The sequence below is a fragment of the Diadema antillarum genome, unplaced genomic scaffold (genome assembly GCF_040938485.1).
Source record: "Diadema antillarum isolate AM-2024a unplaced genomic scaffold, OU_Dant_1.0 seq00001575_RagTag, whole genome shotgun sequence".
In the NCBI taxonomy this organism is placed as follows: Eukaryota; Metazoa; Echinodermata; class Echinoidea; order Diadematoida; family Diadematidae; genus Diadema; species Diadema antillarum.
In genome coordinates this window covers 488,210-515,543 of record NW_027272295.1, presented here as the reverse complement: position 1 = coordinate 515,543, position 27,334 = coordinate 488,210, and the positions used below count along the sequence as shown (strand labels likewise).

General features: G+C 37.4%; 1 protein-coding gene across 1 annotated transcript; it reads right to left on the bottom strand.

Annotated features, from left to right (window-relative positions):
* Positions 1-949: 949 nt before the first annotated feature.
* On the bottom strand, positions 950-27,334 carry LOC139710845 (N-acetyl-D-glucosamine kinase-like). Its single transcript, XM_071622766.1, has 11 exons — positions 27,094-27,334; positions 22,854-22,938; positions 20,634-20,732; position 20,181; positions 18,453-18,593; positions 16,069-16,179; positions 13,646-13,758; positions 12,901-12,988; positions 4,029-4,129; positions 2,898-2,976; positions 950-2,060 (listed from the first exon to the last, which is right to left on the bottom strand). Exons 1-11 carry the CDS (start codon positions 27,132-27,134, stop codon positions 1,879-1,881), a joined length of 1,041 nt encoding a protein of 346 aa, XP_071478867.1. The 5' UTR covers positions 27,135-27,334; the 3' UTR covers positions 950-1,878.

The window sequence follows — 27,334 nt, the reverse complement described above, 5'->3', positions numbered from 1 at the left end:
TTGGAATTTTTTAGTGTATTTTGTGTTTGTCTCTTCTTAATTACACTTTCACTGGCATTGTTATGTTTGCTTGATTGTACAGTCAACTTGAACATGGAGTCATTTTTATTTCTAAGTGTAGTCAGCAACCAGGTACCATTATCAAGACATCTATTACACTGCCAGTACATTCAACTAGATTCTGCCACCCAGATGTTAACTTTTCACCAATTCTCCATTCGTTACATTGGCTGCCTGTAGAAAAAAAAAATTATCTTTAAGATTCTGATATCAGTACCTCATTCATTTCATCCACCCCCTCCCCTCCCCCCCCCCCCCCCCATACCTACGTGACTCTATTCTGAAATACAATCCAACATGAAGTCTACATTCATCATCAGATGTACTGTTACCCAAAACACCCACAATAAAACATGGATTGGGGAATTGTGCTTTCCAAGTTATGGGACCAAAATTGTGGAATCACTTTCCTATTCAGTTACGGCAATTATCATCTACACAAACATTCAAATCCAAACATAAAATATATCTGTTCCTCTCACACAATATAAACTGCAATCACACACTACAACTGCAATCTATAATATTCGGAACATAATTGTGTTCTTTATCTGGTATGTGTTTGTTTGTCGTTTGATATTTTCTTCTCTGTTGTCATGTTTGTATATGTATGTATCATCTATCTTTTCATTTTTTGAAGTGCCATGAGCACCGAAAGGTGGACCTGTACACAATACAAGTAGCCACTATTATCATTAGTAGTAGTAATAGTAGTAGTAGTAGTAGTAGTAGTAGTAGTAGTAGTAGTAGTAGCAGGAGCATTACTCTTCACAAACCAGCCTTTGTCAGGTTGTTGTCCAATTAATGATGCCTACATTTCTTTCACACAGAATTTACTTTATATACATATACACATACATACATATTATGGATATACATATGCTCTGGATTCAGCTTTAGGGAGACATGATATGCTCATAATTACTATATATTAAGGATCAATCACATGCTTTACTGCTGACATTGCTTATCTACACACTGTCTTCCTAAAGCCATATGCAGAGAGATAAATACATGTATATATGTATTAAATGTACACCAGAGTTTGACATTAGCAGTGGCCCAGGGACACTACAAGCTGATGTCAGACCACCAAATTTCCTTCATAGATGTCTGATCAGGCATCTTAAATTCAAAAGAAATTTTCACATTTCATTTTATTTCGGGTTACCAGAATTTTATATTTAGTGGCCTGAACGGCCCATTAGTGAAAAAACTTAGTGTCAACCCCTGTATACACACACACACACACACACACACACACACACACACACATACACACACACACACACACACACACACACACACACACACACTTATATGCAATTGTATATATATATATGATACTCACAGTGTAGCATACAGATTATAATTAAGTAATCTGTGTCCGCAAAGGAGGTGAAACAAAAACATCTTGTCTCACAAGAACAATATCAATATTGACACAGGTTCAGTGTTGTCCAGTTGAAGCAAGAATCATTGTAGGCAGACACATTCATAATACTCAGTGACATATTCACATTTTGTCAATCTCAGAGCCCTTCTTTACATTACAAGTATGCATGATGACAACACTTTAACTTCTCATGTACAACCTACAATCTAACTATTTTCTATTCAGAGTCACAGTTGAAGCTCGATTAAATATACTCAAGTCAGTATCATACGTGTTTCTTTTTGCACAATATAATATGAGAGACTTTTATTATAGACTATAAAGCTGTATATCAATATATTCCTCTTGTTATCTACATACAAGGTAATACATAATTATGCAACACTACTGGAATGGATAGTTTTGAGACGGGTTGGACACATTCACACCTCATGTTGATACAAGATATCCACTGTTGATTTGTAGTCGACCGGCAAGTCAAAATCCACCTCCTGGGCACCCAGTCTGGCAGCACCGATAGCGGACGATTCTTTCAGCTTCAGTAAAGTGAAGCTCTTGATGTCTGGGCAGGAAGAATCTCCTGACGTCAGCCCCGCAATGAAACCTGCAGGAGAACATCAGTCATTTTTTTGGTCATCAGACAAGGTTCTTGTAATAGTGTACATATTAGACTCCTGTTATGACAAACTCTTTGGAACAAAGGACTTTGGTTTTTACACTTGTATATCATACTCTGTTACTGCATCAGTGTGGCAAAAACAACAACTAAAAGAAAAAAATCAAACATTGAGTCCAGTAAAAAAGGCTCATTGACAAGTTTTTGTTATATCAGTTTGTTTCACTGCATTGTACTGGCCCCTGTTTGCAAGCTACTCTGTAAGGTTGGTTCAAGATCATATTCAAATTTAAAGAACACCTCCAAGCCAAATGATTGTTCCTAAGTACTAAAAACCAGTGAGGTTAGCATGATGGGGCAACAACTTGAGCATGCAAACTAGATTCCAAAATCTGAAATGTATTTGGTTTTACAGGTTCAACAAGGTAACTGAATATATGAGTCAGCCAGCCAAAATCATACTGAACTCACTGAAAGAAAGAAAAAAAAAACATGCAAAAGAAGCATATGTGTCTAATTACATTGTCACCTAAAGATTGGGCAGAAAAAAAAATGTGAGGCATTGCATAGATATAGGTGAAACAGTGAAATTCTAAGAATTTGGCCTTGACCTTTGACCTTGAACATGTGCAACAAAAGTTCATGGGCACAATTTTGTTTGCTCATACATACATATGCCAAGTTCCATGAAGATATCTTGAGCCATTTCAGAAAATGGTTTTTAAGTTATACTGTCCACAAAATTGATTACGGACGGACAACCCAAAAACATAATTATGCCTCTGGCGACACTTCGTGACGAAGGTATAAAAACCATGAACTTACCTTCCTTCAGAAGATCCCAACTCTTCCACACTGAGCCAACACAAACAATCCTCAGTCCATTCTCCCCTTCCAAGAGACTCTGTAGAGAGCATGGTGCACAACAAGATCCAGATCATTGAACATGTTTCCTTTCATTAAAGTGGAAATGTGCCCTCGCATACATTGATGGTAGAATGTGGGACTGTAATGATTTGTTTTGTTGTTTAACAACATCTGCCACACATGGAGAGCAAAGCTGGCACGACACCCCACGACCTGCCCAACTCGTTATCACACACAATACATCTGTCCCCCCGGGTGCGAACCTCCCAAGGAGGGAGTGGGTGTCATTAAATCGGATTCAAATGGGAGTTGGGCTTTTCAACGCAGCCATGCATTGGTGGGGGCTACGCCCGTCAGCAGCCTGCCCGTGTGGTGCACCAGAACAGACTGCTCAACACATCGTGAGTGAGTGCCCTGATCTCTGAACACCTGACAACATGGACCTAACACACCCTACCCCTGAGACTGTACCTTGGCTAGAGCAACTGAAAAATGTTACTTAGCTGCCGCTGCCTCATACGAAGTTGTTTAATACCTACATCATTATAGTATAAGATATCCCACTGTACTTGAGGACTGTGCAGTGACATCAGTAATATGATGTCGTACACTCCTGTCAAAAAGAGTACGGTTGATAATGAACTTCTTGTTACACAGAAGTATGACGTCAGGTCTCCAAATCATCATCTATATACTGTAAAAGTGGAAAGTTTCATGGTGTTGAAATTTGTGCGCATTTCGCGCAAAGAGAAATTAGTGCAAAAATAAAAGCACACAAATATTTTTCCTCGTCTATATGTTCCAGTGGTTGATGTCTTGATTCTGTGGAATTAAAAACACGTGAAATTCTTCTTACCCAGCCAAGTGCGAAAAAATATCAACTCTTACAGTATCTCTGTATGCTTTACCATTTGGCTATAATGCAATTTTAATATAACAAAAGAAAACTGCTAGTCCCAAGGAGTTTGTTATGTTACTACAGAGATATTACAGCTGAGCGTGATACAAAACATGTGATTACATCATTCACAATTGAGCAGTTTAAAACATCTCCGATCAAACGTGCCGAAGCATTACACGTACACTCACCTGATCTATGTGTGGAGAGACAGCGACTATATGTTTGCCTAGCAGTCTTCCAGCTTCGCGGAAAATCCATATACAGAGGGGGTCCTTGTCATCCCTGGCACCTGACACACACAAGCACACACAGCACAATATTACAGGTAGAATCACTCCTTTGTGTGACCTTTTTTAATCTCATAAAAATTAATTCTCATTACTATCGCCCAAAAGCAACCAATACCACAACACTTACATCAAACTGCCCAGCTTGAGGGAAAAATTCACAGAATGATGCAGAGATTTTTTTAAATTACAAATTGCCTGTGCAATGAGTGCAATTTTTTTTCCTTAAAAGAAAACAACTCTTAAAATACTTCAATATATGTTTGTATCTAACTGCTTCAAATGCCAAATAAGGAGTCACTGCTTGTCTCATAGTCCCATGAATGGTGAACATATGAGGCCTGGTGCAAACTCTTAGTACACTTTATCTATGTGGTCAACTGGTTCTCATCACTCACTGCCCAGAAGGAAATATACTGTAGTGTCAGTTTCAGCAGTGCCTGAACAGCTACATCCACAAAAACAACCTATTAGATGATTTCCAGCAGTAACATCCGATCATCGGTACAAGGATCATGTTCAGTGGTGGTAGTGGGGAGGAGGGGGGGGGGGGGGAGGGGGGAGGAGGAGGGGGATAACATTTTAATCAAGGGCAGATTCTGAAAGAGCAGACACTAAGCTTTGTATATCTCAATACAAATTGACTTTCCTGATCTATTTTAATAGTGGGGTGGCTTAGTGACAAATATACTGATAATCGTGACACGCCGGACAAAAGTGTCATTTTTTCCTCAGACATTGGTATATATATGAGGATCAAAATTAGGGGGTGCTCCAAGAAATCCGCTAACAGAAAAAATGAGAAAATGCCCTTAATTTGTACATAACAATAATGTCTGAATTCAAAGACTATACACAGGGCATTCGCCAGGTTTCTGTACAATGCAATGCAATGTACATGGTTGCTAGTCTTAAAATTCAGACCCATAATACGACATATTATGTGCATGTTTACAGTAATACACCATTTTTACTGGTTTTCCTATGGTAACAGGTGGTTAGTCTGTGTTGCAGACCTGAGGGAGGTGTGTTGGAATAGTCCAGTTTTCTTAAGCACCTTTTCATTGAATAATTTCATATAATTTCTGGTAAAGGATTTTTTTAGTACTGTCTACCTCCTGTAGAGAAATGGCAAAGAGTGACATGTGACTCTGGCTCAGATACTTTAAATCTTGGGCAATGACTGAGCCAGGTGTAGGACTATGTCACAGTTCATTTTTTCTCCCAGAACTACTAGTTTACCAGTAGAAGAGCTGCATATTCCATTGAGAACTTAAGGTTTTGGGTATTGCCCTACATATTTCCTAACAAATTTAACCCGTTTCCTCCAAGATTGTGTGAATTCCATAGGTTTAGCGCAGGGATTACCTGGTTCCCGTAAGCAATTTTTATAGTCCGCACCTCCCCTCTTTATATGTTTCTTATTTCTTATGGGGGTTATTCAAATGTTTAAAAAAGTTAAAAGTCTGCTTTCATAGATAAAGTTGAATTTAGACAATTTGAATATTTTTAAAGATATATTGATATTTGTAATTTCACTCATAAAGACTTAAAGCGGTTTGAATATTTTTGGTCTGATAGCTATGTATAGACATGTTATTAAAAAGTAAAAGCAATGTTTGATTGGTTCACATTATCCAAAGAGGGTGGGATGTAGTTGGCTGGTGAACAAAGTCTATGGGGAAGTTTAAAAAGTTGATAGAAATAAAACAAAATCGGCATAGAGCAGAATCTAAATCACAATATGATATGACAAAATTCCCGACCCCAAAGGCGGTTGATTCTATGATGCTTTATGTCAAAATACATTCCACCCAAAAATACATGTGATTGATAGGAGGAAAAAGTATAGCACATTAAAAACAATATAGTTCAACTAACCCCATTAGTCCAGCAGCATAATGAAATGATTGTTAAGTTTTATCGCCTTGTCAATTGAAGATGATGTTACATAATGACAATTATCAAAGTCAGGTAGATCTACTAGTATATCAAGAAACCAAAAAGAAGGGGTGGGGTGGGGAGAGAAGAATGAAGTAAGTTATTAGTATCTGTAGTTTTGGTTTTCAGTATATTCATTTTAATTTCCTTAATTTCCGTTAGGTCATCATGGATTGGAGCATTTGTGTACTAGTAATCTGCCAGGAACAAACACAAGAAAAACTTAAAGGTCCTATATATACACTTTTGGGAGAGTGACTTGAAAAAAATGTTCAGGATATCACATTTTATGCATAATATGTGTAGGTCTGGGGGCATTTCATGAAGCATTTTGTCCGACAAGTTGTCGGACAAATTTGCTCTCTGCCAATCAGATGCAAGGATTTCTGTAGTTTGTAACAGTTTGTCAGAAAAATATCTGACCAAACTGCTTCATGAAATGCCCCCCTGTTGTATCACAAGACATCCTACCATATACAGTTTTTGCAATCAAAGCAAACATATAAAGAGATATCAGTATTTTTCTCATTAAAGCATAAATGCGGACGGTTTAGTCTGGAAACATGTTATCATAGAAATATTGTTCACATTTTGTGTTATTAACAATACTTAACATTGATTATACAGATTCATTTTTTTTTTTTTACAGAGGTTCTTTCTATCCGTAACTCACACTTAAGAATAATTTTCAAGCACTAATTTTGGGTTTTTGCCTTTAATTATCCACAAAAAGGAGGACTCAATGCATAAAAGGTGTATGCTTTATTTTTGGAAAATGTTGAGGAGATCAGGAAAATAATATATATTGATGTAGATTTTGGACCTGAAGGAGCAGTTGAAGCATTTTTAAGAAACAATGCCTTGTGGAATCGTTCTTATCATCAAAAATTAATAATGACAAACTCAAATGAAAATTGGAGGGGGGAAGAAAAGATGAACATAATGACATGAGACAGCTTGGTAAAGATTAAACGCTAAAATAGACAATGCAGCCTCTTTTCTCAGTTCATACTTATCCAGAGTGTGTGCTTTCTTTCCAGTACCGGTATTATTATTTAGATAGGTTAGGGGAATCCCTTTGAATTGTGTGATACATCATTTTAAAGCTTACAGTCTGCTCTTTCAGAATCTGTCCTTAAAGGACAAGTCCACCTTCATGCGCACGTGGATTCAGTGAATACAACAATATTAGTAGGACACATCACAGAAAGCTTGGAAAAAATCGTACAATCCGTTCAAAAGTTATGATTTTTTAAGGTATCTGCACAGTCGCGGCTGGATGAAAAGACTACCACAGTGTATGATGTCACATGCGCACATTCTAAGGAAAATGAAATGAGAATTTCACAAAACCATACTTTTTGAATTAAGTTCACATAGTTTCTTTGACTTGCTAGTGACGTATGTCAAGGGTAATATTATTCCCCCTGCCTTCTGAAAGAGAAGTCGAGTATCCTTTTGTAAGCGAAAATAATTTATGTTGAATTTTCTTTATTCATTCTTTATATCGTTGTACACATGTGATATTACAAGGTATAGTAGTCTTCTCATCCAGCCTCGACTGCATGAGCAGAAACTTCAAAAATTCATAACTTTAGAACGGATTGTCCAATTTTCCTCAAACTCTCACTGATGTGTTCTACTATTGTTGCTGCATTCACTCAACCCACATGCTATAAAGGTGACAAATCTTTGTCTGGCGACTTTTTTGTTGATCAATAATACCAACCCTGATGGAAATCTCTTCAAATTCATAAGTTCTGAAGTCTCCTTTAAGTTTAACCAAAATCTATATATGTAGTTGCCATGGCAACATACCACTTAACACTAATGAAAAGTATTTCAAACCTCTATACATCCCGTTGATCAGTTGTACCTATTCAAATGGAATCTCTTCCAAACTGGAAAATAGCCTCCTGTAACTAACTTCAATTAAAAACCCTAGTTTTGGGTTGCCATGGCAACGCACAAATCAACAATTATATTTGACCCCTGGTTTATACTCTTGGTACCTTCTATACAACGTTCATATCAAATTTTGTGAAAATTGAATCTTCCTACCTGGAGAAATAAACAAAAACATGATTTTTAGAAAAAGTTCATTGACCTTTGACCTTTGACCTTTGGAAATTTCACCCCAAATTCAATCAAAATATTTTACTTGTTCTCAATATTCTTCCTGCCAAGTTTTATCCAGATTGGATATTCCTGACCGGAGAAATAGCCAAAAAACCTATTTCACAAATAAAGGTCATTGACCTTTGACCTCTAACCTCCTTCCCAGCATCAATTTTCTTGGAGCACCCTATTTTTTGAGAAGGTACATCATGAAGTACCTTTGGTGAAAAAATCATGCTTTTGTCCGCCGTGTCACGATAATTTCACTAAGCCACCCCACTATAATAAATAATGGAAAGAAAGTACACACTCTGAAAAAGTGTTTACTGAGAAAAGAGGCTTTAAAGTTTAGGGTCTATTCAAGTACACCAAGCTGTGCTTTGTGCAATGAAGAGGATAAAACACAGAATGTAAAACTCCACAGCAACCACAATGAAGGCATTATTACAGTAGATTAAGTTGAAATTTTGCATTACCTATTAGCACATTCTATTCGAGACTAATACTAACTCTCAAGCAGGAGCATCGTCCTTTAAAAAGTTTATTAGAATTGAAAGTGAAGAATATGTTAAAGGTTTTCAAAAAATGAAAAGGGGCCTCTACGATACACCTAATCACACTATTCCACAGAAAATAGTGTTCTCAGGAGGAAAAGCTGCAAAACACCAACTTCCCATTGGTTTCATGACTGCAAACTTTAGAATTATGTAGAAGGAAGAATTTTCTCTCAGAAAATGAGAAAAATTCAAAGATTGTCAAGGTTGACCTACAAATGTGCATTTCACCTATTTTGAGTCCTCATGTAAAATTCAGTCATGTGACTCTTTGTTGGTTTTGTGATGCAAGGTCACATACAATAATGACAACAGTACAGAGCTGGATCTAAGCCTGTCTCCAGCCTCACAATCCATTGTAAGAGCTATGGGCTTATTTTGCACAGCCAACTTCCTCTTTGCATATTATATCATTTCCTCACACCGGAATTGAAGCAGAATCTTCATGTGACACTACTAATAAGGGTGGGATTTCACGGAGCACGCGAACGATTTGCGAAGGACGCGAATAGCAAAATCCAGCATTCGTATTTTAGTCTGCAAAAGATCGCCAAACGAACGTGAGGGTTCGGAAGCGTCGTCAATTGTTCGCGAATGTCGTTTTTACTTCGGCGAGAATTTCAAAAAAGTTTGAAATTTTTTGCGAACCTTTTCCGCACACTTGGTCGTGATTTGCTTGTGAATTGTTCTCGAAAGTGTCTTTAAAGCCTCGTCATATGCACAAGACCTTCGCAAGACACGCGCGATGTTCGCAAAATGTTCGTGAAACCCCAAACAGACTCCGAAACTTTGGAGAATGTCTTGCGTATCTTACGCGAAATCTGCGAAGTTTTTCCGATCATTTTACGACTTAATCGCAAACTGTTCGCGTACCTTTTGAGACATTCTCGAGAACGTTTAGCGCACGTTTGGGGGATGTATGACCTATACGTTTTCTACAAATAAAAATCGTAACATACATCTAAACATCAAACAATTATTAACAACTATAGTAACAAAAGAAATTAAAGACCAGCAAAGAGAAATAAATGTTTGATATACAAAAAAAAAAATCGCAGAATACACTTAAAATTAATTTAAAATATGTAAAATTTCATTTGAACTATAAAGATTATGTGTTGGAGGAACTGCAAAAAAAGATCAAATGCTTTACTAGTGGAGATATGTCCTAGGAAAAAAATGTAGGCAAGCACACGATAGAGAAATGAGAGAAAAAGAAAGGAGAAATAGAGGAAAGAAAAAAATTCAACTCAAGACAGCTTCCACCTCTCCTTGGGTACATTTTCTCCCATGATTATTGAAAATTTTTCATTGTTCGCATTTCCGTCGCGTGTTCTTCGTGTACGTAACATGCTGTACTTTACCAATGATACACACGACATTCGCACATACGTCGTGGAAACTTCGCACAAATTTCGCAAGAATAGTTTACGGCGTCATTGTCGGAAAACATTTGGAGAAAAACTTTTCCGAATGTTGGATTTTGTCATTCGCGTCCTTCGCAAATCGTTCGCGTCCTCCGTGAAATCCCACCCTAAGAGAAGCAGCATTTCATACATTTGCTTGCTACATGAGTGCAATGAGCTAGTAGCATACAAATTAAAGCTGATTTTTCGTTTGTTTCCTAGGACTGGGCCACTCAGCATCTTGACAGTCATTGACAAGTTTTTCTTTTGACAAAGCAAGGGTATTTTCAATAGTTCATAATTTTAAACTCAGATGGAATGCCTTGCCCTCTTGTGTAAAAATGAAACTGCAGTGCCTATGCATACATACATTACTGTGGCTTGTAGTTGTGTGGTAGCTTGCTCATTCACAAAACAGTTTTAAAATAATTGTGAAACAACACGTAAGAGAAGAGACAACCTGATGCATACATAAACAACTGAAACTATACCTGTGATTTACACAAGAATGCATGGGGAGCTATAATTGTGGCTTAGTGGACATAACCATTGTCTCTTAAGCCTGACTTCCATGGTTCAAGTCCCACTACAGCAGCAGTTCTGCCCTTAGGCAAGACATCTAATCCTCACTGCCTAGTCCTTTGGCAGGGAATTACTGGTAAACCCATAAGAAATGTGGCAGCTTGCTCATAAACTTTGAATGAATCCAAACACACACAAGTGGGTGCATAAAGGGAAAAGGGTTAAAGGGATGGTATAGTATTGGTTGAGGTGCTGATTCAGATTTTAACTTTTTGCAAGATACATAGAAACCACTTTATAAAATCTAAAAGAGCATACAATTCTAGAAGGAATTTAAAGTTTATTCTATGAAAATCAGTTTTGTTTTGAAATAGTTGAGATATCCAAAAACAAATTAAAACAAAGTGATCCTAATTAAATATGGGTCTAACTTTTTATTAGGATCACCTTGTTTTGGATATTAGCTATTTCAAGACCAAATTTCATCAAATAAATGTTGAATTCCTATGTTGTGTACTCTTTCATATTTCATAAGATGTTTCTCATTACAAAAAAAAAAACACACCCAGAAGCCCATCTCAACAACAGGGCAAGTGCCGTAATGTGTCTCGCCCACAAATGTACACCTTTTTTTCAGTTTGTTCACAAATGGACGTATGGATCAAAAGTTAGGAGTCATAATCAAATCCACAGTACACTGGGCCCTAAAAGTTCATTGACCCCTGCCTGTGACCTTTGACCTTGTGGTGACTATCAACTCTCCAAGGTACATCTACGATCCAAGTTTGGTCACAAATAGACTTACAGATCAAAAGTTATGACCCATAATCAAAACGCGCCCTACAAACTTAACATTGGGCCCTAAAAGTTCATTGACCCCTGTCTGTGATTTTTGACCTTGTGGTGACCATCAACTCCCCAAGGTACATCTTCCATCTAAGTTTGGTCACAAATAGACTTACGGATCAAAAGTTATGGTCCATAATCGAAACACGCCCTAAAAACTTTACATTGGGCCCTAAAAGTTCATTGACCCCTGCATGTGACCTTTGACCTTGTGGTGACCATCAACTCCCCGAGGAACATCTACCACCCAAGTTTAGTCACAGACGGACTTATGGATCAAAAGTTATGACCCATAATCAAAACGTGCCCTAAAAACTTAACATTGGGCCCTAAAAGTTCATTGACCCCTGTCTGTGACCTTTGACCCTGTGGTGACCATTAACTCCCCAAGTTACATCTACCATCCAAGTTTGGTCACAAATAGACTTACGGATCAAAAGTTATAGTCCATAATCGAAATACGCCATAAAAACTTAACATTGGGCCCAAAAATTCATTGACCCCTGCCTGCGACCTTTGACCTTGTGGTGACCATCAACTCCCCAAGGGACATCTACTACCCAAGTTTGTGCACAGACGGACTTACGAATCAAAAGTTATGACCCATAATTGAAACGCGCCCTAAAAACTTAACATTGGGCCTTAAAGGGTGTGTAGAGTTCTGGTCGAGGTGAAGATTTAGCTTTTAACGTTTTGTGAGATATTCAGAAACCACTCTATGAGATGTCAAAGAGCATGCAATTCTAGGGGGTATCAAAAGTTTATTCGATGAAAATCGGTTTTGAAATGGCTGAGATATCCAAAAACAAGGTGAAACAAAGAGATACTAATAAAGTTGGGGCATGTCGCCTTTTACTATTAGCACTTTTTTGGATATCTCAGCCATTTGAAAACCAATTTTCATCAAATAAACGTTGAATCCTTCTTAAAACTACATGCTCTTTCATATTTCATCAGAGGCTTTTCATTATCTCACTTAGGAATGTTCAAAACATGAATCCCTACCTCAACCAGTACTGTACAGTCCCTTTAAAAGTTCATTGACCCCTGCCTGTGACCTTTAACCTTGAGGTGACCTTCATACTTGGTAAAAGGTAAAACTTTGTATGGCTACTCTTCCCTCCAAGTTTGATTCAAATTGAAGCCCAGTGTACAGAGTTATTCAAGTTTTTATAGCGTTTCGGACAGACGACGGACGACAGACGGACAGACGCTGCAGGCGATCCCTTAGTCTCCCCTCACCTCCGGTGGGCTCGACAAAAACTGTACTACACCTTTAAACTGAACCTGCATATTTTTTCTTTGGACACACACACACACACACAGGTGGGAAAAAAAAGGACAAGAAAACTACACAGGGAAAGAACAAAAGTGTGATGTACTCACCTTCAGACAATCTTTTACAGAAACCAGCAAACTTTGACTTGTCAAAGCTGGTGTAAACATGATCTAGTAAGCCAAATCGCTCTGTTATCTGGAAAAAACAACAACAACACAAGGCGTTTGTAGAGACCTTAATGCATGTACTGTAAGCAGTTTGACCTACATGAAGAACTTGAACAGCAAAATAATTACTGGTGATTTACGTATTTATATGGTACAAATCTAGATACAAGAAATTCATGGAGCTGTATGTTAATAGAGGTCTTGGAATTCCAGCGTTCACAAGAAATTGAAAATTTTCCTGAGAAATACATACGAATAATCAAGCTGGAAAATGTGGATGAATGATAGACCACACATACCAACTTTCACCTTGAATATATGATTTATATAATATATGAAGATGAATGTTTCTATTTTCTTCTCTTTGTAAAGGTCACTATTATACTGTGAATATCTATAATTTCTTTGTCCTTTTAAGTTAACATAGAATATTACCAAATGCATATGTCCACACCATGTACATAAGAATTCCGTCATATTCTTTTTTCAAATATTTATACGGAGAGACGCACAAAATCAATTATTTGATTCATTAAAACACATATAAAACATCAAGAGCATGTAAATTATTCTTTTTAATTTGATTTGGAAGTAATACATCAATTTCCTACATTTCCAGCACAAAGTTTAAGCACTAAACAATCTTAAAAGTGATGTGCAGCAAATGAAAATAAAGGAACTTTACCCCATAAAACTTTTCCATGGCACCCTTCACATATTGAATGTCATGCGGTGGACTGGCAAGATTATCAATGGCATCAAACACAATCTTGACAGCCTTGTGTGATATCCAGTAGGCTGGGATGAGGAGTGAGAAAAAAAAAGAAATAGAAGTAAAATTCACACAGATGAAATGATATCAAAGTATCTAAAACTAGATATATCGCTACGGCGACTGATATGCCTCCGCCATAATGCATGGTTCTCCTAATAGGTCTATAGTACAATGTCTTGACAATGTGTGATGACAGTTTCAAACAATTGGCAAAATATTGAAATGACAGGTTGACACAAATGTGGTGAATGTTCACTTTCCTAGAACTAGGTTCAATTGGATGAATGATTAAAATGTCAGAGTGCAGGTATTTGGGGAACTGATGATTTTTTACTTGACTTTTGACCCTTTTATAAGTTTGTGCATTGAGTAATTTTTCAAGGTATTGAGAAAAAGTATAATTTCAGTATCAAATGGGAAAATAGCATTATCTAAATCTGGCCTTTGACCTTTGACCTCACAGTTCCAAAGAGAATCACTGTTAGGTTGAACATGCATAAATATGTAAGTCTCATGATGATACCTTGAGTTACTTTTGAGATATGGAGGAAAAAGTGCAATTCAGCACTTTCACTTGACCTTTGACCTTTTGACCTTTGACCTTTTGGCAAGAAACTTCCCACAGAATATATATTGGGTAATACATGTGTACATCAAGTTAAAAAAAAACCTTCATTCATTGCATAAATATAAGGAAAGTAGTGATATTTTGAGGGGTTGACCTTGACCTTTGACCTCCCTGACCTATGACCCATGACCCCCAACTTCCCTAGATAATCACTGCCCATCGGTACAAGCATATATACTAAGTTCCATGAAGATACCTTGCACCATTTGCGAGATATGGAGAAAAACATGAAATTTCAATTTTTTTTCACAAAATAACCTGTGACCTTTGACCTTTGACCCTGTGACCCTAAAATCCACACAAAGTATTATCCCCCAAGGATATACCCTCATACCAAGTTTGATGTAAAACCACCACACGGTTCTTGAGATATTGACAAAAACAAAACGGGACGGACGGACGTACGGACGTACGGACGGACGGACGGACGGACGGACGGACGACGGACGGACAGACGGACGGACGGACGGACGGACGGACGGACGGACGGACGGACGGACGGACGGACGGACGACCCGAAAAACATAATGCCTCCGGCCACTTCGTTGCGGAGGCATAAAAAACAATTAAAAAAAATCATCTCTTACAGAAAGACCAACAATACTTAAAGGATGGTATAGTATTGGTGGAGATGAGTATTGGGCTTTTAACTTTCTATGAGATACCAAGGAACTACTCACAAAATAATAAAGAGCATACCATTCTAGGAGGAATTCAAAGTTTGCATAGATGAAAATCGGTTTTGGAATGGCCGAGACATCAAAAAACAAAGGAAAACAATGCGATCCTAATAAAAGGTGAGTCCCACTTTCATTAGGATTGCTCTGTTTTGGATATCTCAGCCATTTCAATTCCAATTTTCGTCAAATAAACGTTGACCCCCTTTTGGAATTACTTGCTCTTTCATATTTCATAAGACATTTCTCAATATCCCACAAAAAAGTGTTAGAAACCTTAAGATAGGTCTTGACCATAACTGTGCGATCCCAAGGATGACAAGAAAACAAAAAATATGTCTCCCATCACCCCCCCCCCCCCACACACACACACACACACACACACACGATTGGCAACGAGGAGTTTGAGTTTAATCAGTTGGCATGACCAGAGGAAAACATTTTGTGTCCTTGCATTTTGACAATAATGACTCAAAACCCATGTTAAGCATTTTGTGCTGAAAGAGCATTTTTCTGCTGGGTGTGTAACCACCACTGTAAGGAATCTGTGTGGAATAGCAACAGTATATGTAACAGCATTAAGTGACGACTTTTCTAGGTGATTGGCACCTAAAACAAAAGACAGGTTGTGACACCCAATCACTAAATCAATGGGTGAAGGGCCTATCTCACTGGAGGAGATGTCACAGTGACTGCCATGACTGATAGACATCTCCACAAGAAATGGAGACTCGAGTCCCTACCAGGTCACCACCTAGCCTCCAGGCTAATGAGATTATCTTTCCACCACTGTAATCAGATGCTCCCTTATCAGGGAGAATCAAACACAATGTTAATTATACAAATCTTACTTAAAACCAAACATAATCTTAATTATCTTAATTTTAGATGTTCTAACTCTTCCCAAACAGTGAGAACATCTAAAATGCGCACAAAGAAGATGGATGAAGTGCTCATGGCAGACTGATTGTAGCAATGAACAGGAATTGGGGGTGGAGGTGCAGATAGAAGGGACGAAGCAATCCTACCTGAACTCTCGTCTCCGAGCATGTGGCCCCATCCACCGCAGGTGTGCACCGAGCCATCGGGGTTGATCAGTTGGCAGTTGGAGCCGGTGCCAGAGATGAGCACAATGCCACCTGGATGATGGTGAAAGGAACGAGAGAGCAGCAGCATCTGTCATTGGCTGAGCTGGAGAAGTGTGGTTGCCCCGGCAACCAAGCCCTCAACATCTTGAGAGCAGGCATTTTGGCAAAGGGAAACCAGGATGCTACTGTAATTGAAACCTGAACTTGAAAGGGCAATACTGAAAAAAAAAAATGCTATTCTCTTGCAACATTTGTAGCTAGGTTGGAAGTGTACAGTACATGTTAATGACAGGGTAGAAAAAAACATTGCTCTTGTTGTTGTTTCTTCCTTTTCTTTTACAGGACATTGTGAAAAAGAGCAGAGATCTTCTGGGCCACACAAACATGACAGTGCTGAATCATTAAAATCTATCATTCTTCTTCATGTGACATCATGACAAGAGAATAACAAATATAAAACTAAATTTTGAAATTGAAGAAAAAAACAATAATGAAAACCAAACATTAAAGTTTTTGCAAGGAAAATTCAATACTACAGTTCTGCAAACATTAACATCTGAAAAATCACGAAGGTTACATAGAGCAATCAGAGAGATATTTGTGCATTGCACGCAGCCCAAAAGGTGATAACGATTTCCATATCAGGAAGGTTTGGATATTTACTGGTCTGGACACAAGGAGATGATTGTTTGTAGGAAGCCTTCTGCAGAATCAGTTCTGTTCAGTTCAGTTCAATTTTTTTTTCATATTTCCAATTACCCTCTCAAAGAAATTACAAAATCATTGACAGTAATACAAGTAAGAATACAAGATAAAAATATACAACCACATATCCAAAAAAAAAAAAAAAAAACGGAACATAGTCATACTCAGGCCTCGAATTTCGCCAGTTTTAGGGACAGGCAATTTTGGTTTTAGGGGCACTCTCTCTCAAAATTTTTCAAGGGCAGCACGGAAAAGTTGCAGTAAGCATGGTAATTTTGAGAGAGGCATTGCGGCAAGTAGATAGGGCATTGCTGCAAATTGCCTTTTGCCTCCCGGGTAATTCGAGGCCTGCATACTTACCACAAATGCTAATGGTTATATCATGATACAATGGTGTTGCAAGGAAATATTAAAACAGAAATATGATGGGGCCTACATAAAAGCTAGCTCGTAAAATTGTTGGTCCCAAATTTCATAGGCGTATAATTATTACGCAGAACAGATGTATGTATCTTGACGTAGAACAGATATGTGCATCTTGACCAACTAAAATTATTCCAGTTATGAATACTAAAATCAATATCAAAGAATGAACTAATAGACCACATGTTGCTTCCACCAGTCTGTTACGTTTCGTGATGTTTGACAAAAGAATACTATATGTGACCCTGCAACCTCAAGCAAACAAAAAGTCGCCACACATTAATTTTTAGTTAAGACCATATTCTGAAAGAGCAGACTTTAAGCTTTAAAATGATGTATAACTCAAATAAAATGGACTCTCCTAACCTATCTAAATATTGGAAAGAAAGCACAAACTCAGGAAAAGTGTGAACTGAGAAAAGAGGCTCTGAAGTACAGTGTCTATTCAAGCGCTTAATCTTTACCAAACCGTGCTGGCTGTGCGATGAATGGGACAAAAAACAGGAAGTAAACCACCAGAGTAACAACAATGAAGGGATTGTCAGATTAAACTGAAATTAAGCATGCCTCATTAACACATTCTTTCCATAATTAATGCCAACTTTCAAAGCAGTAGCATTATCCTTTCAAAAGTTATTAGAGTTGAAAGTGAAGAGTGTGGACATGGCTTTTCAGAAATGAAAAGGGATTCTAAAGACACACCTAATCACACTATTCTACCAAAAATGTTCGCGATAAACTGCTCAAAAAACACACTTTCCTGCCCGTTTTATGATACCAAATTTTAGCATAATGTAAAAGAAGACCCGCTTTTTCAGAAAATATGAAAAAGTCCAGTTCGGCTAGGTTGACCCATTTCACTTATTTTCAGTCCTCACGCAAAATCAGTGTGTGCGACTTTATGTTCGTTTTGAGGTGCACGGTCACATAGTCATTATGTTTAAACTCAGCAGTCAGTGCATACAAACAAGGTAATATTCAAAAGGTGTATACACATAGTAGAACCAGAGAGGCTTGGCAGCTCAGATATCACAAAATAGCATCATGGGCAATCATTTGAATCAAAGTAACTGAATGCAATTTACTCTAAAGAAATAGATCAACATTGCGTGGTAACAAGACCCTGACATGCTGCTGTGTTCTTTCACTTACAAATCAATGTACATGGTTCAGGCTTCAACATAAAAAACGTATACCTGCTTTGCACGCCGTAGCAATAGCCCCATAGGTGTCCGTACACATGTGGTAGTGTTCACTGACATTGGGATATTTAGATTTCATTCCTTCAATGACCTTTCGTTGACCTTCCTTTTGTTCACCACCACTCAATGACAATCCTATAAACAAAAAGACAAACAAACAAACAAAAAACAACTCAGTTCCGCCCAACACCATAACATTTCCCCTTCAGAGGATATCTGATCCAGTCCTCACAGTGGAATTTCCAGCTCATACATCATTATACCAATCGATGTACACATTTGTACAACTCATAAATCAGCCTAGATATACAGCATCACGAAACAGAGTTATGTGAAATGCCCCTGAAGGACTACCATTCTCTTGTAATGGTATTTCGAACCTACGGTGTATATATTCTGTGATACTAAAGATTTGTGCTTCAGTTTGAGTTTAAATTCACAGTCTCACTAAATTTCTGATCTTGAGTGCAGTCATGTTGTAATGTACATGCAAAGTATGTAATTTGATGGTATTTCATTTTCAATAGCCTAGCGTACTTATAAAAATGCAATGTTTAATAAGTCAAACAAATTGCATACAGTGCTTGACATTTATATGGAATCAAAAAGCAGTATCACCATTATTCATTTCATGTGACCACTACGGAAGTACAGTATTAGACACTAATGGATGCAAGTCCTTTCAATGCACCAGACAGAAAAGATGTATTTCCTTGCATACGGGCACTATCACTGCAGCTCAGGAGAGAGCTCACACTTGAAAGTCTGTCTTGTAATAATCTCAAGATGCATCAAGCAGCCATGTACATCTTGGCAGAAAGGTGTCTTGTCATGAAATAGTCAATATTAATTGAATGCTTGAACTTCTTTCATGAATGTTGATTCCAAATTCACTCCACTCATGACAATGATAGGTTAAGGGGGAATGAAACTCAATTACATGTGGATTGAGTGAAAGCATCAATTTTTGCAGAACACATCTGTGAAAGTTTCAGAAAAATCAGTCAATCTGTTCAAAAGTTATGAATTTTTCAAGTTTTGGTGCAGCCATTGCTGGATGAGAAGGACACTACAATTTGTGGAATTACATATAAGAACGACATAAAGACACTATAAAGAAAATTCAACATATTTTCACTTTTCTAGCATAATAACAGAGCGCTTGACTAACCTCTGTCAGAAAGCAGGGGGGAATGACATTACCCCTAACATACAGTACAATGTATGTCAATAACAAGTTGAGGGAATGCATACTTTTCATAGTAAATGGAATTTTGTGGATTTAAAAAAAATATATTTTCTCATATCATTTTTTCACTAAATTTTCATAAAATTACATGAGGTGACGTCATCACGATCTCACAAGTCTCCTATTCATATACACACAAATCTTTACCTACACGTTGTATGTATTTATTTTCTTGATATTAAAAAAAAAAATGTTTCATATTTTAGATGTAATTTTTGTTGCAATGCAATGATTCAGTAATGCTACTGACTTTGGGGGAGAAAGGATTGTAGTTGTAAAAATTCTTTATAGCCAAAAACATAATGTTTATGATAATTTTGTTCACAAACCAAGGGAAGAGTCCATGACATCATCATGACAGCTACATGGCCCAGTCGGATGCAGCCCATATCACTGTTCATGAAAACATGTGAATTTAAAAAAAATTTGATAATCTTCTCATTTTATATTCGCTTGCTTTTATGAAACTACACCCTTTTGTTTATGTGATATTACTGTTTGATTAACCCATACTGGACCAGATTCATAAGCAACATCCCTCAGCTGAAAAAAAAAGGAGAGATGCAGCCATTCATTAGAACTTTGCTGAATGCTGTTGTCACTGAATAACCTGAATTCCAGTGATTGATACATTGTACATGTAAATGAAGACCATTTTTCCTCCTTAAAACAGTATGTACATATAACTTATCCATGTTTTATTTGCTGTTTGCCAATAAAGAGTACCAGCAGTTGTTCTGGGAGCTACAAGTTAAACTGCACTCATGAATGTGGAAAAGTGGCTGGCCTCTTTAGGCGTTTTATGTGCACACATGCATACACTGGCCTAATTTGGGTTAAAAGCTATGAACATACATGTAATAGTGCAATTTGCACTTCCTTTGAGGGTAGGCTATCATGAAAAGGGTACTAAATATTAAACTAACCAGTGCTTTGAGTGGCTTGTTAATATCAATCCCTGCTTCCTGCTTGGCCATCTCTGCCATGCTGTTGATCCTTGCTAAGCACATGTTGATTCCAATGAGCTGGGTAGTGAGACATTTAAGGAAAAGCATATTGCGGTCATTCCACAGTAATGGACTGAATTCAGTGCAGACAGGACAGAATGTCGCACAGGACAGAATGTCAAGTACCACTACCAGCATACATTCATAACACATGGAAAATCAAGATATGCAAGAAGTTAATCTTAGATGAAATACATAAGTAAAGAAATATTTGGAGAAAAAGAAATAGAAGTCCATGAGGAGAATGAAGTGGATTTCAAAAATGGCATCACATCTTTGGAGTGAAACATATGACCTACATGTATCAGCTATCATATGCCACATAGTGTATTTTAAATCTATTTGCATGGGTGACACTGATGCTATGCTTAGATACGGTAGTTGACTGGATATTTCCTGTAAACAACTTTCTAGGCATCTAGACAGGAACACTCTTCCAGAGAAAATATAATCATGGTCCCCAACGTGGGATGACCTCTCATGTCTGTACAGAGTTGAGGAGGTCATTTTGAATTTGGATACATGTTCATAGTCCAATACAATGAAATGCCCACTACAGGCTACAAGCTAAGCTGTTTATGACCATGTGTGCAATGTGTGCATTAAAAAGAAAAGCAGTGTTAATTCATTCCTGTGGCTAATGTGAGAGATCGGCCTTTCAGTATAGGGGAAGGAAAATTAACAGAATTTACCATTTATATCTTCAATTATTTCTACAATTAGTGTAATTGTTCCTTGTCACCACTTTATTCTTTGGAATGTGTATCTATGGGTAAAAGAGAAATTTGTCACCCAATATTTACTCCCCATATCTGTTTGTTACTGCCTCAAAGCAATACTACCCCACCATCTTTCAAGCATTAGAACTACCTATACACACTAAACAGCTTCACAGATTTGTGTTGCCATGGAAACCATGCTCATGTCTTGTTACTTCCACAATAAGTGTTCATGGGAAGCACAGGGTTATAATCAACTTTCATTCTTTCTACTTCATTTTTTTTGACATGTACCCATACCTCCCACCTTTCTGTCTGAAAAAGAGGGATGATTCAGCTCAAAAGTAGAAAAGATAGGGCAGTTCCCATAGGAGTGTGTAGTAAAATCATCAAGAAAAATAGGAAAATCCTATTGAAACAAGAGCTGGGAATTTTCAAAATTCAGATTCTTTTCACCATTTTCAGAATGGTTTGGAGGTCTGTGTACCTAGCATTATTAGCCACATTCAACATTTTTCACTTTAGAGAAACTGTTTATTGATGATGATGATGATTATGATGATGATGATGATAATGATGATGACGATTGTGATGATGATAATGATGACGATGATGATAATGATGATGACGATTGTGATGATGATAATGATGATGACGATGATAATGATGATGACGATTGTGATGATGATAATGATGACGATGATGATAATGATGATGACGATGATGATAATATCAAACAATGCAGTGCTGTTAAAAGTTTTAAAGTAAAGTTGAAAAGATATCTATTACAAAAGTTTATATCAGATAATTAGATAAAATTTCTTAAATCAGGCTAAGTTATTGTGTGTGTGTGTATGTACATGTACAAATGTCTCAATGATCTTGATGTGCATGTCAATGTATGTTGCACCCTTTAAAAAAAAAAAAAAAAAACTTATACTTTATGACTATTGTTGGATCTTCAAGTTATAAGTTATTTCATTACTTTCTGGAGATCCATCCATGAATTTGCCATTCATATTGTCTTATTTTTTTTTTTGCAACCGTTTATGTAATTTGCATTTTTACTTGTGCGTCAATGTTAAGTATCATGCCTTTTGTTCATGTTGTCATCGAAATGGAAAATAAATTCAACTCAATTCAATTCAATTCAATGATGATGGCGATTGTGATGATGATAATAATGATGACCATTGTGATAATGATGATGACGATGATGATAGTGATGATGACGATTGTGATGATTATGATCATGATGATGATGATGATAATGGTGATGACGATTGTGATGATGATAGTGATTAACCAGAGGAAACAAACTGGACCTGCAGGCATGAGGACGATTGTGATGATGATGATGATTGTGACGATGATAATGATGATGATGATGATGATGATGACGGTGATGACCTCATCTCACCCAGTGGTTGGTGCTTTCAGCCTCACTCCAAGCAAGAATCGTCCCTCGGTCATCCATGATAACCATCTTCGAATGAGTTGCCCCTCTGCCAGACAATTTGAAAACAAGGAGTACAAAGCAACATATCAAGTACAAGTTAAGAGTTAACATGTAAAATCTATTCAGAATGACTTCAATCAAGGAGCTACCATAGCGAACACTTAGCTAACCCTCTCTTGTCCCTTTAGTAACTTACATGTCAAGCAAGCCAATATTTTCCTTGCATTTGTAGGGATTTTTTGTTGTTGACATCCTTGTTAATATGCCCAGCTGCCATTTTTCTTCTTGAGCATGTCACACATGTGATCCACTGATTCAAATGTGAGAATTTACAAAACATCTCTGATCACTGTAGAGTAGACTTTCCTCCTTTCAGAATGACAGGCATTTTAAATGTACCTACTGAAACAGCCAGCACCACAACAATGCTTTATTCTGTCATTCTGGTGTAGTACTGTATGATCTGCATCAATGATATCATCATTGATGTGTAAAAAAAAACACTCAGTTTTGGTGCAACAAATAGCACTTCATAAGGATTGTTGTTATGTGGTAACATACTACAGTACTGTACGCCAAGCGAAATGTGTCAGGGTCACCAGTGCAGTTAGCAGTACTGTACATGTAAAAAGTATGTGCTCCTTGTTTTTAAGAAGTAGCCAATTTTGGTTGGCGAGATCGTACATATGGCACCTACAAGTACCTTGTACAAGATGCACATTGTCATTAAAGCACAAGATGGCCACAGGTTTGAAGAACAAACAGGTACATCAATGGGCAAGTCCAAGCTCTGTATTTGATCACACAAGACTGAAAATTCAAAATGGGTCAATCTACATAAACTAGGTATCATTTTAAAGCTAAGAAGTTAAAATACATGAATTTCAAAAAGAAAAAGTAAAAATCCTTCCGCATAACCAGCAATAAATCAATTAATCTGCATAAATTAAAATTTAGAGTACCGGTAATGCGTGGGACATTCAAAAATTCTGCATTTTAAAATATTATCTTTTAATTTCTACAAGTTTTTATGAAAATAAGTATGGTGACCTTAAGTCTGACCAAGTTATCATGACTGTGATTTTCACTTTCTCAACTGATTAAATATGCAAATGAGGGATGGGCCAAAATTAGCATGTCCCACCCGTTACTTCTTTAGGTCATCATTTCTCATTTGCATAAAAGTTAATGATTTAATTGATTTGAAACTTTCAAAAGACCAAATTCACAATGGACCTAATCTTATCCAAGAGATAAAAAGTTAGTCTGATAAATCTCATACACTGTACTTGCAATTTTTAATTGAATTTAGTAACGTGTGGGACATTTCAGTAACGCGTGGGACGATTTGTGTACAAGTCAGTGGAAGTGTACTAAATCTTAGTCTTCTATGGGAAATGTGTACATTATTGAGGGATTTTTTTTGTAATTTTCTGAATTCTGACTTGAAATTTGGTGAAAAGTTCCACTTTGGATAAATAATTCACAAAAGATCATTCGGATGTTATTTTCAAGGTCACATTCAAAGTCAAATGTCAAAAAATAAAGGATAATACAGGCATTTCATATTTATCATACATTGTATCTATTGTTCTGGTGGGTCTAAATCATTGAAATTTGCAAGAATTGATTAGAAATACATCTATTTCAAAGGTAATTGCTACTATATACGTATTAAAGTTTCTCTGAGTAAATTTATGTGCAATTCACATCACAATATTCATAGCACAAAAATGTCCCACGCATTACTTGTTCCACGCGTTACTATACCTATCTTTCTATAATTGACCTTGAGAGAAAACAGTTTCATGATTTTTTCTGAAATATTTTGTTTCAGGTACAGTTATTGTTGTAGAAGTAATTCTGACATACTATTGTTGACCTTTAATTGACCTCTTTCAAATTACATACAATACATTGTTGTCATAAATTTTATATGAAAACAAAAAAATTGTAAAGCATAAAACTAACAAAAAAAAAAAGGGAATGGATGGGCAGTTTTGGGGTTTTGGGGGATTAATAAGAATCTGGCAGTTTCTGGTGTTTCACTGACCATGGACCTAATACACACGGACATTCATCGTATCGTTAATTAATTCATGCACCCGTACATCTCAAAAGCGCCACAACGACATTTTTAGCATGCTTCACTGCTTTGATCCCATGATCGTCATCGCCAGCAAGCCGGGAGAAGAACAAGACGGAGATTCAAGAAATCTAAAACTATATGCGCAGAAGAAAATAACTCACAAAAATCAAGTAAAGTAAATGTGCAGTTGTGGTGTATGTTAGGAAATCATACCTCAAACAATTTCAGTTGGGAGAAGCAGGCAGTTTTTAAAAGAAAGCTAGCATTTTGGCAGAATGATTGTCATTTGTGATCTCAATATTTCACTTTTCTCCAGCTTATTCCAGAGCAAAAAGGGACGGTAGTGGTAGAGAACAGATATATCTTGCCATTAGGCAAGGTCTTAAATGCGTGTGCCAAAATGTGTGAATCAGCAATTACCCATCTTTTGACACAAAATTTGTAATGATCTCAGGTTTGCTGCTCCTCATCATCTGTATAATAAATTCAAAGACATTTCCGTCTGAAAAAAGGCACATCAGCGAAACAAGACTGAAACGAGGGAAACAATTCTCTTGTTAGTGACGATACGTGATTACACAATCGTTATTGTCAAGAAACCTGAATGTACTCATTAAGAATCAGGTGTTGGTGACGATCATTACCGGTACATCAAAGAAAGACTGCCGTGAATAGTCCATGTTATATTAGGTCCATGCCCTGACTAAAGGGCTGAAACATATGAAAAAAACAAAGATTTGATAGATTGTAAAGTTTATGGTATTGATCAGTTTAGCTTAAAGCTGTTATTTCACACTTCCGTTTCAGTTTAAAATACCACGCACTAACCTGATTTCAAGCATGCGTAGTTCTTAAACATTCAGGTACCATGTACTGCACATAAATGCATGGCCGGACAAATAATGTATCCTATCTCACAAATCATATACACTGAGACTACGACCTCAAACCAGTTTATAATGATCAATTGCATTCCAGACTTGTGCGTGGACACAAGAAGTCATCAGTGACTCCAATCTGTTGATCAGGTGTGTTGAATTATATTTAGCCTCTCCACAGGGCCAGGGTAGACATCTTGTATGTCAGTATAAATATGGATGCAAACATTGTTTAGTGATAATAACACCAATCTGAACGAGAAATACAGGGTCTGTGGAATATTTTCAGTGTGGGGGGGCTGGTCAAGGACACAGTAGGATTGGAACCTGTGGAAATTAAGGGGTGATGAGATCCCCCTTTTTTTTTTAAGCCAATAAGAAGGGCGGATGCAGCCCCTGAAGTAGTGACGTTGGCCATTCATCCATCACAGGTGAATGTTCCCTAGCCAGACAGAGCTGAATTACATGTGACTCATACGAGTCAAAAACTGTTCTCTCTGTGACTTTCAGTTTCACAAGTCCAATTGAACAGATAATAAATTAAGTGTACATTAATTATTATAGATGCAAACAGTTTTTCAAATTCATGAAATCATTTTGTCAAGTTGTTTTTAGTGCAACTGATTGACAAATTCATCAAATTCCTGTGAGTGATTGGAAATACCGGGTAAGCTCTTCTAGTAATCTATTTTACCGGCTAGTAATCTATTTTACATGATCCGACTAGTCGGATCAGGCCGCTACAGGTGCGGCAGTCTTGCATTGTGTGAACACGCTGGTGGCCGTATTTTGATGGGCTCTCTGCATCGGTTGATTAAAACTCGATTTTTGAAGAAAAAAAAACAGACAGGATTTTTTCTTCTTTTCATCATGGATAGTGGACATGTGTGTGTAACAAAAAATCACCGTGCAAAGTTGCGACAATTTATACGTCAGATGTGAGATGAATAAGAAGTGAATAGGGGGCCTCATGAGGCGTTCCCCCCCGGGCCTCATGAGGCGTGGGGGCGGTCCTCGATCATGAGGCGGGGCAGTCCTCGTACGCGGGAGCGGTCCTCATGAGCGGGTTTCCCGGACTGATGTATAACCCATTAGTTAATTAGAGTTCTATCTTCTTCTAGATTTTATATCTTGCACATTATCATACACAAGTAAATTCTATGTCAATATTCATTGTCATGACATTGGTTGAGATAACTGGACGTTGGGCAAGAGTTCCTTTCCAAATGCTTACCCCTCGATTCCTCCATAGTAGTCTCTCTCTGCATCTCCCATTCTGATATGATGGAAATGAGCCCTGCCCCTGCACTGGTCGGGCGAGCGCAAGGCCAAGGATGTGAAATTGTGCTGTGGTGTGCGATAGCAGAGGCAACCTGTTGATCCTATCCACTCGGACAGTAGAAATCACCAACTTACTGTTTCAGTGACAATGTAATCTCTGCAATCTAGTCGCACGACCTTGACCAGAGCAGGAA

Bases quoted from the DNA above. Each gene is read 5' to 3' on its own strand.
- LOC139710845 (XM_071622766.1), bottom strand. From the start codon at position 27,134: ATGGGAGATGCAGAGAGAGACTACTATGGAGGAATCGAGGG. The intron at 16,180-18,452 runs GTATACGTTTTT...ACCATCATCCAG, and splicing joins TGCTACGGCGTGCAAAGCAG to GTGGCATTGTGCTCATCTCT. The intron at 12,989-13,645 runs GTAAAGTTCCTT...TGTTTTTTCCAG, and splicing joins CCATGGAAAAGTTTTATGGG to ATAACAGAGCGATTTGGCTT.